The sequence below is a fragment of the Bradysia coprophila genome, unplaced genomic scaffold (assembly GCF_014529535.1).
Source record: "Bradysia coprophila strain Holo2 unplaced genomic scaffold, BU_Bcop_v1 contig_324, whole genome shotgun sequence".
Taxonomy (NCBI): domain Eukaryota; kingdom Metazoa; phylum Arthropoda; class Insecta; order Diptera; family Sciaridae; genus Bradysia; species Bradysia coprophila.
The window spans coordinates 2,271,779-2,289,497 of NW_023503584.1; the positions used below are offsets into that span (position 1 = coordinate 2,271,779).

General features: G+C 36.6%; 2 protein-coding genes across 4 annotated transcripts in view; both read left to right on the forward strand.

Moving 5' to 3' along the window:
* Positions 1 to 2,082: 2,082 nt before the first annotated feature.
* On the forward strand, positions 2,083 to 3,576 carry LOC119079421 (spindle and kinetochore-associated protein 1-like). The gene is made up of 3 exons (XM_037187324.1): positions 2,083 to 2,537; positions 2,596 to 2,826; positions 3,186 to 3,576. The coding sequence occupies exons 1-3, from the start codon at positions 2,165 to 2,167 to the stop codon at positions 3,491 to 3,493; spliced, it is 912 nt and encodes a 303-aa protein (XP_037043219.1). The 5' UTR covers positions 2,083 to 2,164; the 3' UTR covers positions 3,494 to 3,576.
* Positions 3,577 to 5,519: 1,943 nt separating this feature from the next.
* LOC119079422 (coronin-1C-like) overlaps positions 5,520 to 17,719 on the forward strand; it is a 28,963-nt gene continuing 16,763 nt past the window's right edge. For 2 of the 3 annotated variants that reach the window (XM_037187325.1, XM_037187326.1), the window contains exon 1: positions 5,520 to 5,849. In XM_037187325.1, coding sequence (XP_037043220.1) covers positions 5,700 to 5,849 — 150 coding nt within the window. In that variant the 5' untranslated portion in view covers positions 5,520 to 5,699. The remainder of the gene's footprint in view (positions 5,850 to 17,719) is intronic. The other variant, XM_037187327.1, reaches the window with a different exon arrangement.

Below are 17,719 nucleotides of genomic sequence, written 5' to 3' on the forward strand. Positions count from 1 at the left end.
GACGCTTTACATTCGTTAATACCTTTCAAACAAAAAAAAATTCATGAAATTCGGTCAAAATTTACTCGAGATATTGTCAAAATACACCACGTTCACTGTACTTCCGAGTAGCCAGATAAGAGCTCACTCCAAGAGACCTAGCTCACGCTCCGGAGAACATAATTTCATAAAAAAAAATTCCCTGATTGGTACGGTCAATACCTATCTAATAAAGCTAAAACAGACGAAATATGTTCAAATGTGGCCGACCTACAAGCAAAAACTGCTTGCCGCCCTGTGCCTGTTCCACACCAAGGGGTCTAACTCACGAGTCGGTCCGATTTCCATAAACTTTTTTTTTGTCGATCGGTATTGTAAATACCTTTTATTCGTATCACTTACAAGTTTAACATTTAAATGTCCGGAGATATCTTCGAAAAACCGTAAAGCACTTATTGGGCCACAGCTCGGGAGGGGTCGATCCAAAATCACTCATCTTCAAACTTAGCCTGTCTTTTGACATTACCAAACGGGAAAAAAAGAATTTTCAAAATCGGATGCGTTTTACTCAAGTTATCGTGCAGACAGACAGACGGACAGACGGACCTTTTTTTCGCGGATTTGGCATCTCTAAAAAACCGCAATAGGTTTCCCCTTACTCAGGGAGTCCAATTCGACGTGTTACAAACGTATGCGTAAACCTGTAAGACCCCAGTACTTCGTACGGGTCTAAAGATTCGAACTCACCTGTTGCAGGTAACTTTGTCTCCAGGTAATATACAATAGCTGCCACAACTGTTGCGTCCCATGCAAAAAATACAGCTGCGGCAGATAATGTAGATTACCTGTAGACAAAGTTACCTCCAACAGGTGAGTTTTTCGAAACTTTTTTGTCAGTGAAAACTGGATTTTAAATTTCGGTACTAATCTCGGGATTTTTTGATCAATACCGGGATTCGGGACTGGGATTTTCCGGTACTGGTACCGGGATTGGTACCGGGATTGCATTCCCTAGTCACACACAGATCTGAGTATACTCAGAGAATGAGGGATAAAATGTAACATCAATTGAATTTAGCATTACTCGCCGATTTGCAAATTCTTTTATTTATGCGCTCTAAAACAACCATAAATTCATAGTCTACCTTTGTGCTTTTAACAAGTATTTCAAAATTTCTTTGTCCTTGAGGCAAAATTATTGTTGCAAAATCTCCTATCATAACAAAAAAAAACTTTGTGATTTTGTGTGATGTTTCGAAATCTTCTGGGATCTTTGATGAAGTAAGATCTTTGATGTTACAAAATCTTCAAAATAAAAAATTGGTCTATTGTCGGCCCGGAGCACATAGAGAAAGACACTCATTTTCGTATTAATTTGACATAAGTGATGAGTCGGTCGATTGGCCATATCAAATCTAGTCTCTACTTTCATTGCAAATCATTAAAGCGATGAAAGTAATGAAACAGATATGGCAGATTCTTCAAAATCGGTTGATTTATCTAGAACACATTCATTATTTATGTCAAAATAATATGATAATGAGTGCGTTTGAGTCTGTTTTCAAAATATTTATATCCTTTACCATACTTGGTAGTTTACATTCTTTGCATAGAAGTCAATTTCTCTTGTAGCTGGGTTATGTAAATTTAAAGTTGAGAAATTCTATGTAATTTATGACATGTAACCGCCCTCACGTTACATGTTACAAATTACGTTGAATTTCCCAATGAAACTAGAGTTATGGCCAATCTGTGAAACTAGAGATTCATAATTTAATATCGAATTACTACGAAAACGGGTACGATTCGTACGATTACCAAACCTCCACGTGCTCCGGGCCGACATTTGACCTCATCTATACGTTGACTAGAATTTCTCCCAATAAATCAGTAAAAATAAGCGATATCCGTATTTGCCCCGAGCGAGAACAAATTTTGTGATTTATCCGATTTATCCAAACCTTAGAGAAATTCGAAACTGTTCACAACGCCACCTGTACGTCACATTTTCAATAAATTGATAGAAATCGTCGGTGGCGGCCGTGGCGGCGGTAGATATTCCAGTTTTTCTGACATTTAATTTGGTTCATTTGAAAACAAACTGTAAACAGTCCGCATCGGTTATCAATAGGCGGAACGATTAGCAATAAAAAGTTTAAAATTATTCGAAATAATTCATTAAATTATGTCCGATATGTCCAACAATGATGATCCGCCGAATCCGGTAGTCTTAAAACCGCGACGAGAACTAATAATTGAAGATATTCAAACTGAAATGGACATACAACTGGACAAGATCGCTGTGATAAACGATTTTATGTCCCTGCATTGTGAGAGGAAATTAATCAAGGACGATCTGGCACAGTTGAAGGAGAGAACCGCTGAATTAAAGGAACTTGTGTCCATTGCTCGTGAAAAAGTACGAATCTTCAAAACTGTCGAAAAAGCCGAAGCGGAAACATTGATCAACGATATGAGAAATCAGCATTTAGCGATGATGCAAAAGCTCGAAGAACTGGACAATTCGGAGAACGATTCGTATTCGTCCAGTGGCAGAAGTAATGTTCTGATCGAAACTGTATCCACTTCACCACTTCATTTTTCGATTCATTGCAGGTCAACATGAACAACGTACGGCATCGCCAGTGCAACCATCGACTCCAAAACAAAATCGAATGACTTTTACGGTAAAAGTGAACACCATAACACCCAAGCGTCATCAGTCACCTTTTGGACTACGCGTGGATCCACGGTGTCTCGGTGTCTTAAAAAAACAGTTTCAGCTACACATCGATCCGAGCGAATTCGACAGAATCCCCAAGTATATGAGGGGTAGAGATTCATTAGGTAAATTTGAAAAAAAAACGAGCCATCAGAACAGTCGGAGCGTTTGCTGCGACTGAGCCCCGTACAAACCCGTATATCTATTGCGTACGTGACCCTAGTGCGTCTGTCACCCTACTTTGACCGTAAGCCTATGCGCCGGTTAATGTAGTTAAAGCAAAATTATTATGATTCGAATTCCATCAATTACTCACGGCATCGTAATCCTATGAGCCCCTTTGCACTTCGTACGCAATGACATTATAGTGACCACTATTATGTCATTGTTCGTACGGGGCTAAAAATGGAAAATCTAGTCGGTCGGTGCAAGCATGACTAAGACTACGATTACAAGGCTGACACTTTGACAATTTTTGTTTCAGATGAGCTTACAACCTTTCTGGAAACGGTCATCGTCAAATGCTTTATCAACAAGTACACATTACTGCATCGTGACCGGGAAAACGTTCAGCCCGGTGAAATGACTCGATGGCAAATGTATCGCTCGCAAATGGAATACTTCCCAGGTGACATGTTTATAACAGAGGGCGATATTTCAACGTTGCTGGGCAGGATGATGGATAAGAAGATGAACAATCGAATTGCTATGCTGAGACATTTGAACGGCGGAATTATTCAGGAAGTACGTCGTGGCATGGCAACATGTTACATATGGAAAGGGAAAAAGTGATTTGTAGGAGAGGAAAATTGTACATTTAACTTCTAATTGTAAACCGGATGAGATTGCAGAGCAAATAAATGTGTGGGAAACTCCCAGACCTTTCATTTTAATGAATTTGTTTTGTTAACGGTCAACCGTTCAGCGTCAATCCGTCGACAATACATCAACATCGTGACGATGCCGTTTCAAACGGTTTGAATTAGCCACATATTCTGCGTTTGCAGCAGAAGCGTTTTCTTCAGTGATATCGGTATCAACGCTTGCAGCGATATATTTAGAGAAACATAGTTTCCTAACTATCGTCGTGACTAGGATGTAAGGTTTTGGTTTTGCACAAAATTTTATGATGAAAAAAGCAAACGACCGATTGTGCGCGGTCAGATTGCCCTCTATAGCTAGTCCGAGCCTGGATTTAACAAACTACTGCTTTTTTGCCGTCCCTAAAAAAATTTAAAGTGAATTGATCTGATGGTCTTTAAAACAATAAATGATGGAAACGATAAATCGGTGTAAGGAATTATGCTGTAAGGAGCTGCTTTTACACAATTAGCTGATTGCCCTGATTGCCCCAAAAAAGTATTGAAAACTATACCTCAAATAGCTCAATGCTATTAGAGAACGTCAGATTTTTTAACGCTAAATAACGATAAAGGCAAATTAGAAGAGGACCGAAAATAAGTACATTTTCACTCTTCGGATTTTGAAGAAACAACACACCGGTTTTTTGCCGTTCGTAAAAAAAGTTTAAGTGAAACGAAAAATCGAGGTAATCGAGACAGTTCACAATTGGTTGATTGTCCCAAAAAAATATTCAAAATTATACCGCAACTAGCCGATGCTGTTAATAACAAGGTTCAGAACATCAAGAACCTTGATTTTCAAAATATCCAGGCAGCGCTTTCTATGTGAAAATTGTCATTTTGGCTGGTCCAAAACAACACGATCTTGTGTCAGCACTTTTTTCATGAATCTTGGCACTTTGATTGCAATGAAAGTAAATGGATAGGTATGGCCAAACGTTCAAATTTGTTCTAGCCGGAGCACATACGGATTTGCATGGCGCCACCTCAAACGAACTCATTTCTAGTGCAAATTTCCACTAGAAATGAGTTCGTTTGAGGTGGCGCCATGCAAATCCGTATGTGTTCCGACTTGTATGGACTGGCCATACCTACTTATCTACTTTCATTGTTTGATTGCACCAATTTTTTTCCGCAACGAGTCGCACTCTTCGACGCAAATAGCCAACATAACTACATTGAAAAGAACTCATCGCTTGTCATCGATTCCAGATTGTCTTAATCGTCGTATACACTCTTTTATTCAAAAATGTTGAGTCCCATAACTGTCACCACCTTGCATAAATCATAGTGGAGTTGAATGGAGTTTTTATGAATGATATTTTTGAACATTTCAAAAAGCTCTGAACAATCACGCTTAAAAAATTAATGACCCATGTCATTGACGTAAGTAAAAGGGAAGCTGGTGGAGAATTACACTGAAGTTTCGACGAACTCCCGGCGAGTTAGTGAAAAAACGACGACTCGTCAACGTTTCTTCAGGAAGTCGACGTATCTAACCACTTTGTAAAACGAACACTTCTTTTACAAAATATTAAAGAAGTGTAAGAACTGCGAGAAGTATCGACGACTTAGTAAAGAAACAGTGGATTAATGAAGAAACATCGACTAGTCGTCACCGTTTCTTCAGTTAGTCGTCGATACTCATGTTGTTGAAATTTTAGTGCAACGACGATATTCACATGACGAATTGTTTTATATCATATCATCAGGCTTGAACACCTTGAATACCATCAGGTACACCAGTTGATTGTATATTTTGAATTTTTCACAGACATTTCTGAAGTCTGTTCATTTCTCCCCATACAATTTTACCACCTGGGACACTACAGTATGTCAAAACAATAAAAGAGAGAGAGAGAGAGATAGAGCGAGGATCGAGAGAATAGAAACACTATAGGTACGAAAGGTTTTGCATGTGAATGTGTAAATTTTTGTTTCAAAAGCATTTAGAACTTTGTTCCGTGACGATCGGTGGTGTATTTTGTGCAATCTCGGTTTTAACAAAAATTTAAGTGCAAATCGAATCGAAACATTGAATAAAAATCGCACACACGTTCGTGTACGCAAATTCGAATAGTGAATAAATTGGTGAGCGATAAAATAAATCAAAAAAAAAAAATATTTTAAATTTGATGTTGATGTTAAACGGTGTTAAATCATCGGATTCAATTAACGTACAGAAATTGCTAATTGAGAATCATAACAACTGTGTTTTGTCGATGACTGGAAATAATATCACAAACAGTGTCGATTCCAGAGCATGTTCGAAACCGGACGGAAAGGTAAAATAATGATTGCTTCACGGACTCTTTATCGTTGTGGAAACCAGTATTTTGTGTGAGCTTGCTAGTGTAATTCGTTTTTTGTTTCATTTCCGTATTTTCATGCTCCCCAATATTATGTGTATAGGGTACGGGCACCAGTATTCGGCCAAATAAGGATTGTGATTAACTTTGGTGATTTTATTATAATAATTTTGCTAATTAATATTTACTTCTCAAATTTTAATTGAATTTAGCATTTAATTAAGATTTTTTTGATGATAATTATGGATATTTATTTAATTATTTAATATTTGTAATTAAATCTCAAAGTTGAAAAACAGCGATTCGCTAGTTATCGGCCAAAAATTTCAGTTATCAGCCATGTTGATCCAGTTATCGGCCACTTGAAGATTGTGTATAGGATAATGGGCGAAAATAGCAAGGAGAGGTGTTTTTACAATCCGACTGTTGAATATTATTGATATTTGGACAAAGCAGAAAGAATATAGAGGAAGAAGTAGGTTTTCATACGATATTAGCGAAGAACAGTGGACATTCATTAAGATTGGAAGAAATATTGAAGGAAACAATTGTTCTATATTACATAGAGAAAATGTTTTATTGAACACTGATAGATACGTTTTATAGAAAAATAAAGGATGGGTAGATATCACATTTGGCTTTGTAATTTGATAAGCTTGTCATTCAATCGTTTCAAAGTCAGCTGGGTTTTTATTCGAGCTTTTTCAATTCTTTCTTCTTTTCGTTTTTCAAGCGCCTCGGACTTGAGTTTTGCCTTCTCGAGCCTTTCTTTCTTTCGCTTTTCAACTGCCTCAATTTTATCTTTTTTTTCGTCTTCAAGACGTTGTTTCATTGCTCTCCATTCGGGTGCTGATACCGCCATTGGAGTTTTCAACTTCTCCTTTCTCTTTTTACCTGAACTAATAGGCTTCGGATAGAATAAATGCTTCGTGAACCCAGTCCCAATTGGACTTATCAAGTTTGGAGCAACGTGATTTGAAAAATGTGTTTGGGAGTTGGATTGAACGGCTCGTGCGAGATCAGGGACGATGGATGTCGTGATGTTACCTTCGATATTGGATTTCGTCTGATCAGAATAATTTGTTATGTCGCGGAGTGCTTGCGCTGTTGAAATGTTTTTCGATTTGACGTCATCAACATCGGCACCGGATTCGGCTTGGTTTATTTTTAGTTCACAGGTCGATGTAACAGGTACGATTGGTTGAAGTATTCTACAAGCTATAGAGGTCTCAGATTCATTTCTTGGGTCGCAGGCTGTCGACGTAAAGCTTTGAGAACTTGAGAAAGTCGGTGTGGCATCGTCGACATCCATAATAAATTCTGATAATTGAACTGACGTCAACGCCTTATCTTCAAATACATACGTGACTGAATCCAGCTCAGAAATTTCGAGCTCATCTTCCTGTAATCCAATAAACTCAATTAGAGGTTGAGATATCGGCGTTGAATCATTCAATGTAACGCATTGCGGCTCGTGTTCTGCTGGGGTTTCATTTCGCATAGCTTGCAGTACAGCATCTACGTTGATACCTTGTCCGATTAATATATCTCGCATATAATTGATAACATTCGATGCTATCGATAAATCGTCGATACTTGGCTTTTGGACAGCTGCTGCGTTAAGATTTTCGATAGTGTTTTGAACACACTTGCTATAATCCACAGCATCTGGATTAAAAGGATAAATTCCCGTTGCACGAAATCCATTTCGTATGGCTTGAGATAAGTCTTTTTCTTGGAGAACAGTCGCAATCATGGGACAAAATGTTGTTTTTGTTAATGTTCGTTCCAAATTTTCAGATCGCCGTTGCCAGGCTAACACTGTTTTCTTGTAGTCACTTTTCAATGACTTGAAGATCGACACATCAGCCATTTGTAAGATGTGAGTACAATTCGGCAAGAAAGAGTACAAAATGATCTGATTATCATGGCAAAATTGGCTCAATTCCATTGTGAGATGTGATTTATGACCATCTACCAGCAGCAAAACTGGTTTCTTAATGTTACTTTGAGTTATCCATTGGTTAAATCCATTTGCAATAAATTCGAAAAATGTTTCGCTTCTCATCCAACCGGTCTCGGACTTTCCAATAAACCATGTATCTGGCACGGTACTTATAATATCCTTAGGTAACCGAACGTAAGGGAATACGACCATCGGCGTTACTGTTTCACCACTCGCACTGAACGTGAACAAGCATGTGATGGTTTCTTTTTCGCTACCTTTCTGCACCGTGTAGACATTTTTCCAACCTTTGGGAGCAATAACTTTTCCTGTTTTCGGACACATGGAGAAGCTAGTTTCGTCACAGTTGAATATCCTTTTCGGGTCGAGTAAAACGTCGCCGGCGTTTTCCCTTTGCATGTAATTCTCCAGGTCGGTGAACCACTTTCGAATGCTCTGTTCCGTTACTACTGCACGACCGCCTGATATTCCTTCAGCTTCACGCAAACTAAGCTCCGGATGTCTTCTTAAGAAGAGTTTGTACCAAGATTTCCCTGGACGGTTGTCTGTAAACGGATTTTGCCGTTCGTCATCTCGGATTATGTTTTGTACAGTGTTCAACAGGTCATCTGGTTTTCGGGGAAAGCCGCATTTCGTTAGGCTTATCATCCACTGCACAAGTGTCTCTTCTTCCCGAACCGTGAGAATTGTATTAGGACCCATTTTACGAGGCCCGTTAGCTGTTTTTCCGTTGATTTTATCTTGTAGAGTTGCTCGGGGCACTCCATATTTGACACTGGCAGCACGAATACTTAACTGGCTCTTGATCACTTCATTTACCGCATTCAGCATTGCTGTTTCTTCGTAACGAAACCGTTTTCGCTCAACTTTTGGCCTGAAAATTTGTTTTTTTATGCAAATTAGACTCATTGCTAGGTTATTTTGATTCTGAAATTCATCATGGCCGAACACTAAAACACAATGGAAAAAGTGACTTCAATGTTCGGCCACAACAATTTCAGTCTTTTTATTCAGTTTTAAATTACTTTCCGTAATGAAATTTATAATTAATCACAAAATTAAGCCTTTGTCTATGTTTCCGAGTGTTTATTTCGTATTAAAACACTTTTTAATTGAAGAAATACTTACATTTTTCATAATCACTTTGGCAGCGTTCTCTTAACAAAAGACTTAGCCGAACCATAATAATAAACACGTCATGTGTTTCAAGACAATTAAAAATACACTGTAAACTGTAATATGAATGAGGCTTCATCAACCATAGGGTAATTGATGTAGCTTCCAATAAAAAATACAATCGGGGCAATTTATTTTATAGAATATAGATTATTTAATGAAAATATTTGTAAGTGGCCGATAACTGGGAGGTGGCCGAATACTGGTGCCCGTACCCTACTACAAGGGAAGTTCACCACCATTATTTAGAGCGCTTGCGTGTTGAATTTCATTTTTGGATAGTTACCATGCCGCCTATTGTTTTGCAGTGCAATTGATTGAATATATAGTTTGACGTTATGAAATCGGTATATATGGTTCTGACATAAGAATTGAACTCCTATTTATTGGCAACCTAATCTAGATTTACATATTGATTTCTGACAGAGGTTCTGACCGTTTTTCATAACTTTAATAACTGTGAGTTGAACGAACTCATTGCTGGAACACTCACAAAAAGAATATAATTGCGAATCGACGTAATTTAACACAGAAAACGTTTCTTTTTCACTCTTTTTTCGGGTACTGAAGACAGCGTAGATTCGAGATAATTTAACGTTTCGTTGTTAGCACTAAATCCGAGATTTGGATCTTTTTAACATTAAACATTTGCATATAAAGCCGTTACTGTCCTACGCGTCATTAAATTTTCATAAGCCACACAATGTAAAAAAGCATCAATTAAATCTCATGCAACATGTTCGTCGCCGGGTCAAAGAGGTTAATTGGTCACTTTCAGTGAGTCCGTTGATTACACGGTCAATGTATGGATATATGCATACATTATGTATGCACACACATCCATACACATAATATTCCACCTTTTTACTCTTTCAATTTCCAACCAAGTGTGGAAAAACGTCTTCCACACAAGACATTAAACTGATAAACAATTTCTCATAAACGAAAGGGTCACAACCTTTCTCAAACACATGTTCAATGTGATTCTCTTGTTTTTTGCTTGCTTGTTTTTACAACATTAAACCAACACCAGAGTTGTTACCAAAAAGAAAAACAAAACATAAAATTCCGTTTGAAAAAACATCTCGGTTTTTTTCTACTCTAAGTTCAGTTACTGGTTGTAAGTAAACGAAAAACGTCCTCTCCTGGCTTGTTATAGCTACGACGACGACGACGAAACAGATAAATGTTAATACAAACAATAGCAACGAATAAATGTATAATTAAATCAACTTTAAACAAACAACAATGTGTTCGGTTCAGCTTTTGTTTGAATGGCTGGGATAGCCAAAGATGCGATGCAATTAAACCGAAGACAAATATTAATATAAAAAAAGGAACACAAAGTATATTCATGAGCGATTCGCTTTGATACGAAGTCATAATGATGGCAACTCATATGTTATATCCATCCAGACACACAGTATTATAAAACATGTAACATTGATCTTAATAGAGACATTCACCCTAACCACATATTTACTCATGCCAAACACTGTGTAGTTATACCTGCGATTAATTAAAATCAGTTTAGCACGTGATGTGTACGATCATTATTATTGTGGTCGGCTTGTTTACGTGACGGTTACAAATGTTATCCAATCAGTCGGGACTTGCAAATGATGACACAAGGATATTTGTATTGATAATTCCGGACAGATATCGTTGTTCAACTAGGACTCACCTTTTGTGGGTGGTTATCCTAATTGGATTTTGAGTCATTCCGAAACTTCTGCTGTAAAAGATAAACGTGAAGGAGTGTCACAGACATTTAAAAAACATATTCACGGAAAACGGCTAATTAGTTCCTGTTCACTAAAGGAAATTGTCGCGTAACTGTGCACAGTTTATGTTGCTTTTCGTGTATTTCATTCGTTTTCAATCAACCCTAAAATCAATAGCAAGTTTCAACTGTGTGTTGTACGGATAGCAATGTACGAAAGCGGTTTGATTGGTGGTATGCATAAGTTATAGCGAAGACAAGCCTACATTGCGGCTATATCAACCGCAAACGTTTTATGACTCCTATCATAGCACTTTCGCTTCCAAGGACTGCGACATAAAACATTTCTAGTCTACTGTAGTATAGACTGCATTTCTTCCGTATAGACAGGAGACGTGTTTTCTTTGTGTGCAACGTATGCGTTAGATAGACACCAAATTTGACATCTTGAGTGTTTATACTTGGAGCAAGAGTGCTATGCTATCTTAAAGTTCTTGAATATCTATTGTCGCTAATTCGGTATCAGAGGCTAGTTCGAACGATCCTTCACATTTCGTTTGTGTTGAGTTCGTGGCAAATACTCTTTTTAGAGCAGAACACGCTGAGGACGGTCTTCATATTAAGACCTAAGCAGATCTCCTGATAAAAGGCCATCATGTTCAAGCTTTCTATTAATAATTGATTTTTCTAGGCGGCGGTGCTTAGGGGAAAATTTTGTTTGCGAGTTTAAATTGTTCGAAAAAAAACCTACCGCATCCGCTCCGGTAACATTGTCTTATTAACCTGTTACAGACGGCTGTTACATTTAACCATTGTTATTATCGGGACTATTACTTCCATCGATCAAAGTATTTAAATCGATTGATTTCAAATCTTGTACTTCAATTTTGTTGAACATGCGTTTTACTATGTAAATGACCCTATTACCCAGAGCTTGTCACTATTTTTGTCGTCGTTATCGATAACAGATGATGATGAATAGCCGTATGTGACACGTTAAGTGAATTCTTTCTTTTCTACGCATTTTTTAGACAATCAACAATGAGCGGAGATTGTGCTTCAAACTCTCGTCTCCCATACACCGTTTATGGACGCATGTTTTGGTTGCGGAGACAACAAAATGTGACGATTTCTAGCCATTTCCTTGTACAGGTTTTTCTTTCTTGATTACGTCGTCTCGGTTGCTGTGTATTTGCTCTACTAGTTCGATTATTTATGGACAAAGTGTGTCCGTACACGTAGAATCCTATAAGTTAGATTAAGCTTTAATGCGGAGTATTAATGTTAGAGCGTCCGTTCTTTTATCGTTCAATCGCCTTACTCCTGTTTGCTCGAGACTTGAGGATTAAATGGGACGACAACGACATTTAATGTAACGAGCGTTCTATATGATGATCGTATCAGAATGTTTCAGACGCAGAACATAATGAAGACCGAATTTATTAAGAATTTGTCCTCATTTGAGAGATTATTCTATTAGATGTGTTGCATCTTTAACGTTTAACCGACCACAGGGAATTCCCTCAGTAATATTAGAGACGACAGAAAACCAACACCGCCATTTCGAAAGTCAAAGGTGTCTGTTGCAGGCAGGGCCTATTCTACGGAAACATGTTTCTCAGGTTTTTGAAAGTTTCCAAAATGTTTCCTAAAGTTTCTTAAAGTTTCTTAAGGAAACTTTTCTAGAAACTTGAAGAAACTTTGAGAAACTTTAAGAAACTTTTCAGAAACATTTTGGAAACTTTCAAAAACCTGAGAAACATGTTTCCGTAGAATAGGCCCTGGTTGCAGGTACTGATTTTTTTAGGACGTAATCCTCCCATATTTTCCCGATTTCCCGATATTTTGGGAAAATCAGAAAAACTTTAGGAAAATTCTGGAAAAATGGTTTACCAAAAATAGTTCCTGGTTTGTTAACGTTCAATGTTTTTTGTCAGTAATTGTGACTGTCTTCAACTCAAATTGGAACTCAGACCAGTCATTTCATCCAGTAAACGTTCGGCTACAAGATAACCGACAGTGCCCTAAATTCAAGCTGAATTTGTTTTCAAAATAAGGTGCAAATAGCGAGCAAATTAAACCTAACAACTAAAAGTGAATCACTAAAAAAACTAAAACTAAAAAAAATTGTTTGTTCCAATAAAACCATGTCACAATTACCGATCGTCAATAAATCATAAAAAATAATTTTAGGTTTGTTATAAACACAAAACGATAACCTACTTCGTAAATAAATCATTCAAAGCCATTTAACATCGGTTCCAATGCAAAGTGTACTCAATACACTCTATTCAAACAATTAGTTTGTTTGCTCAAAGTTAACAGCAAACATCCAAATTTAAACAACAACTGTGGCAGGAATAAGAGAAAAAAGCAAATTGCATGGACTTATAAGTCGCTGTTGATTTTGAAACTGAAATAACGACATAAATATCAAACGGTAACAGCATTTCGATTGGTTTCTTTCTTTTTCTTTTCAATTTTTTTTCTGTATTGAACAGGTGTTTTAATTGACACTCTAAAAATTGATTAACAAAACAGACGAGGGAAAGAAAGAACGAGAAAAAAATGGGAATGCATACATTTGAGATAAGCTTTTATTATTGCCATTGAATTGTGCGGAGCGTATTTATGATGACTATTTTGATGAAGAGAAGACGAAAAAAAAAATCGTCAAATCGAAAACGGTTAATTGGTATGCTTTTGTTGAATTTTTATTTTATTTTCTTCTATTTCTTTCAAAGCGATAAAGAACAGTTTTGCGCTATTCTAAGCCACGAAATTTCGATCCATAAAAAAATCTCTTTCGAAATGAACACTCTAATACCTTCATCATCAATGTCCGATTACGATCGATTGTGTATTGAAAGAGAAGAAGAAAAAAAATAAATAACTTTAATCTCCAAACTGTAGATGCTACTACACCAACAACAACCGCAATATACAATACAAATTCAGCAAATCAAGCAATGTATACATTTCTGCTGACCTAACGACCCAATCTAATGTATAAATTTATACATTCAACTGCTCCGAGATTAAATCAATGATTTTTCTCCGCATTTTTTTGTTTCTTTAAATTTAATTTATCGAATCTATTAGCTCATCTGCTGATCATCTTCCATATATTACTTATTACCGGGCTTGACTAGAAAATGACATCATCCAGCAATACCAAATCAGCGTACCAGTTTAACATTTCAAACACAAGAATGAATCAAGCATCACAAATAATAATTGCCGTAAAATGGTTTTACGATTTTTCAACCATGCTTTGATTGTAATTGAAAAAAAAAAATAAAGAAAAAAAATGATGAAGAAGAAGACGACATAGGTACCGTGTATGCCCTTATGTAGCAGCGAAACATGACAAGATGGACTTGATTCGGTTATTTATTTGCGCGTCGTAAGTTCAAGTTCAAGATTTATTTTATTATTCAACGATAGGTATAAATACACATGAGATTCGATTCAATTTTAATGATTTGATAAGTCTCATCGGTCTTCTTCCATTCGCGTGGAATACGTTGCATATATTTTATCCATCTGTCCCAGCAGAAAATGACTCGTTCGTTGGCTATTTATCATGTTATGTGTAACGAGAATTGCATTGTAAATACTCACATAAATAGGCAAAATGCGAATGCATAACAAAATATATGTATCAACGAACTGATGACTCATCGGCATGTTTATACACACATAAGAAAAAAAAAAATGCGCGCAAGCGTACTCTCTCCCAGAGCCATCCCAATTAGTGCTTTCCCCATTTTCACCATCAACATTGAATTATTCAACCGAATTTAGCAGGAAGCTTTCTGTTAGTGTAAACCTGAAAATTGTGTAGGGCGGACGTTAGGGAATATTGAATAAAAAGCTGAACTTTGTTCTACAAAGTTACCGACGAAATTTCGGCACATCGGTTCATGCCATTAATTGGTTGGTCGGAATTTACAAGAGACCTATATGCTTCCGAATGGACAAGCAATTTGCTCAGATTTGTTTAGCAAAATAGAAAAAAGTTCTGTTGTCTGTGAACCGTACGAAGCAATTAGCTGTATATACCACAACTGTGTGGAATTACAAGAGTCACCACATTTTATTTAACAAATTTTCAATGTTCATTCGATTCCACTTAATCTAATCTGTTTTTAATAGCTGAATATTGGCGAAATGCGACCAATCGTAGCATTTAAATAAAAACAAAATCTGACGTCAATTTATCATAGTGAAGCAACTGGTTGTTGTGATATCGTTGAGGAGAACTGAATAATTGAAATAGAAACCCGTTCAATGTGATGGTACATTTCCAATTTATACGGAAGTTCAAGCATTTTGGTTGAATAAAACCATTGTCGAATTGGTCAGTTCACCGTTAACTTAATGTTCTGTAATTTGCTTCAAGTTTTTTTTTATCAGAAACATTCTCGATAGTTCATGACAGCCTCATTAACTTTTTATGCTGAAAGTACAAATTTTTATCTATCTAATCACTCACTGTTGCGATTTTGTTTATTTTTTATTTTTTGTTTATTTTCGTTCAACAAGTTCTCGTTTGATGGGATAGAAAAATGTAAATGAAGTTTAAATGTTACGAACGTTCGTCAGATGGTAATTTGAATACGGTCAATGAACAGTACAAAACCGAGATAAAATTTCTTTTACAGGAAGTTAATGTGGAAAAATAATAGATATGCAGGCAGCAGGAGACTCGTACGTAGTAAAGTTTCTGCATATTATTATATTTTAAAATCTGAAAATGTAAACCAATGAAACTGTCCAAGCTAACGTTAAAGCGACAATAAGTTGCAGCACTATTTTCTCTATTTGGCTTTCGATTTTTTTCGATTTTTTTTTTTTTGATTCGACAAGACTAATAATAACCGGAACAGCGATAATTTTTATAATTCATTTAATGATTTTACTAAGAGAAATTGTGGCTTAGAATCCTACCGAATGAGAAAATTTTCAAATGTAAACTGAGGTAAGCAACTGTGAAGTGTCCAGTGTCCCAATGTCATAACTTTTAACTTTGTTTCTGTTGATGAATGCGGATTTAGCTAGCATCTTCAAATGATATTGCCAAGATTTATTCTTTAACTTATTAATTACATTAATGCTCGAGCAGGCACTTAAGGTACGCTGGAAAGTAGTATAGAAGCCGGGGAACACCTCCAAATATTTTCTAAAATTCAAAAGTTAAACTTTAAATTTTTAGAAAATTATTATTACTCGGCTCCTTCAATGTGTTAAAGTTTATAAGTAATATGAGAGTTGTCCTATATGAACCGTGAGTTGTCCTATAACCTGTATGAAAGTTCAATGGACCGGTTACTTCGTCCCATATACAAACGTCATTACGACAACTCACGGTTTTATGAACCGTGAGGTTGTCCTATCGTTTTTCTTTCATATAAATTTACACGGACATCTTAATATCAACTTTCCGTTAGGACACTTCACGGTTGCTTACCATATAAAGAAATTGTAAGGGAAGAAGAAGCGCCACAAGCAGATTTTTGTAATAAATTAGTATTCACCTACAGAAATTTTACATTTCACGGAGATATGTTTGGGCCCAAGATACTGGGCCACTTGGGCCGAGGCACGGAGCCACTGTCGAGGACCACGGAGCCATTTGGCTCTGCACTATGTTCCTTATTTTAGTCCCTGATGAGTTGAATGGATTTGAAAGTTCCAAATTGAGGACTTTCATCCCAAAGCGAGTTATTCATTAATTGCACCCTCTCAAAGAGAAAGGACCAATTCTATCAATACTTTTCGAAAAATTGGTTAAGTTGAATTTAATGTTCAGTTGTCTTCTTAAGCCAAATGTGAATTTCTCTGGGTAACTTTTCTTCAGCTTTCATGCTCTCTAAGACGTGAAACCATGAATATTTTTCTGAGAATCGGCAGTTGAAGTGGAATAGAGCACACGAAGCAAACAGTGAACTTTTTCAAATATTTTTTTTTCACATTATTTGAAACAGGCATTTTTAATGTAATGTCAGCACTGTTCTCAACTTGATTCAACCTTTTACGAAATTTCGGTATAATTTCGGCGAGTCTACTTTTCCCAAGTTGAAAAAATTGTCTTTTCTCAACTCAGTAAAACTACGGCTTTGATAGACAATCTATACGTCTATTGCCTAAAAAAAAGGATTTATCATTCAATCGCATAAATAACTATTTTGATACAGTTTGTCAAATTGCCCTACAACAATCGACAGAAACATCGCATCAGAAAAAATCATGAAAAACAGTGAGGTCTACTCAACTGTATAAAGCGCCCACAGCCAGAGATACGCCTGTGGCGAGATAAAAGGATCATTGCAATAACAGTTGGCTTCTATGGGAGAGAATGTGAGAGAATTTGTATATTACTCTCTCACATTCTCTTCCATAGAAGCCAAATGTCATTCCAATGTGGCCTCATCGCCACATCCGAACTTTAAATAGCTATTTTCGTGTTCTGTTATGGCAATTTCGCCTACTATTGTTTCTGTCCGGAACTGTCTTCAGAGAGAGCATGAAGAAACACCATCTTCTCGCCGCATTTGAGATAAGAAAATGAGGTTATTCACGCCGCACGGATGAAAATGTCGTTTTGTTGATATTTAGTCTGATGACAACAGAAATATAAATTTTCTCCACCGAAGATGTCACTTTGTTTTTGTTTTTAAAAATGTTAATGGCTAATTGATGTTTTTGTTTCGCTTCGCTCTGGTCGCAAAGTTTCGCTCTTGTTGGAATTTACTATTTTCTAACCTAGGTTTACTGATTGTTTGCAGTTATTTACCCTTTCTGCAAGCCACCTATTCCAGGTTCGAAATTTCAAATGCTACAAAACTATAGAATACACCCACCAGATTACGTGCAGAAATATAAATTACAAATTTTAGAAAATATTTTATGGAAAAGCTTAAAAATCTAATTTAAGAAAAAAACTCTGCTTCAAGTTTGCTTCTCATCAAAATCTCG

What these genes read in the sequence shown, in the direction of transcription:
- LOC119079421 (XM_037187324.1), top strand. Translation starts at nt 2,165, where the DNA reads ATGTCCGATATGTCCAACAATGATGATCCGCCGAATCCGGTAGTCTTA. An exon ending in GTATTCGTCCAGTGGCAGAA is followed by an intron (nt 2,538 to 2,595) that starts GTAATGTTCTGA and finishes GATTCATTGCAG; the next exon opens with GTCAACATGAACAACGTACG. An exon ending in GAGGGGTAGAGATTCATTAG is followed by an intron (nt 2,827 to 3,185) that starts GTAAATTTGAAA and finishes TTTTTGTTTCAG; the next exon opens with ATGAGCTTACAACCTTTCTG.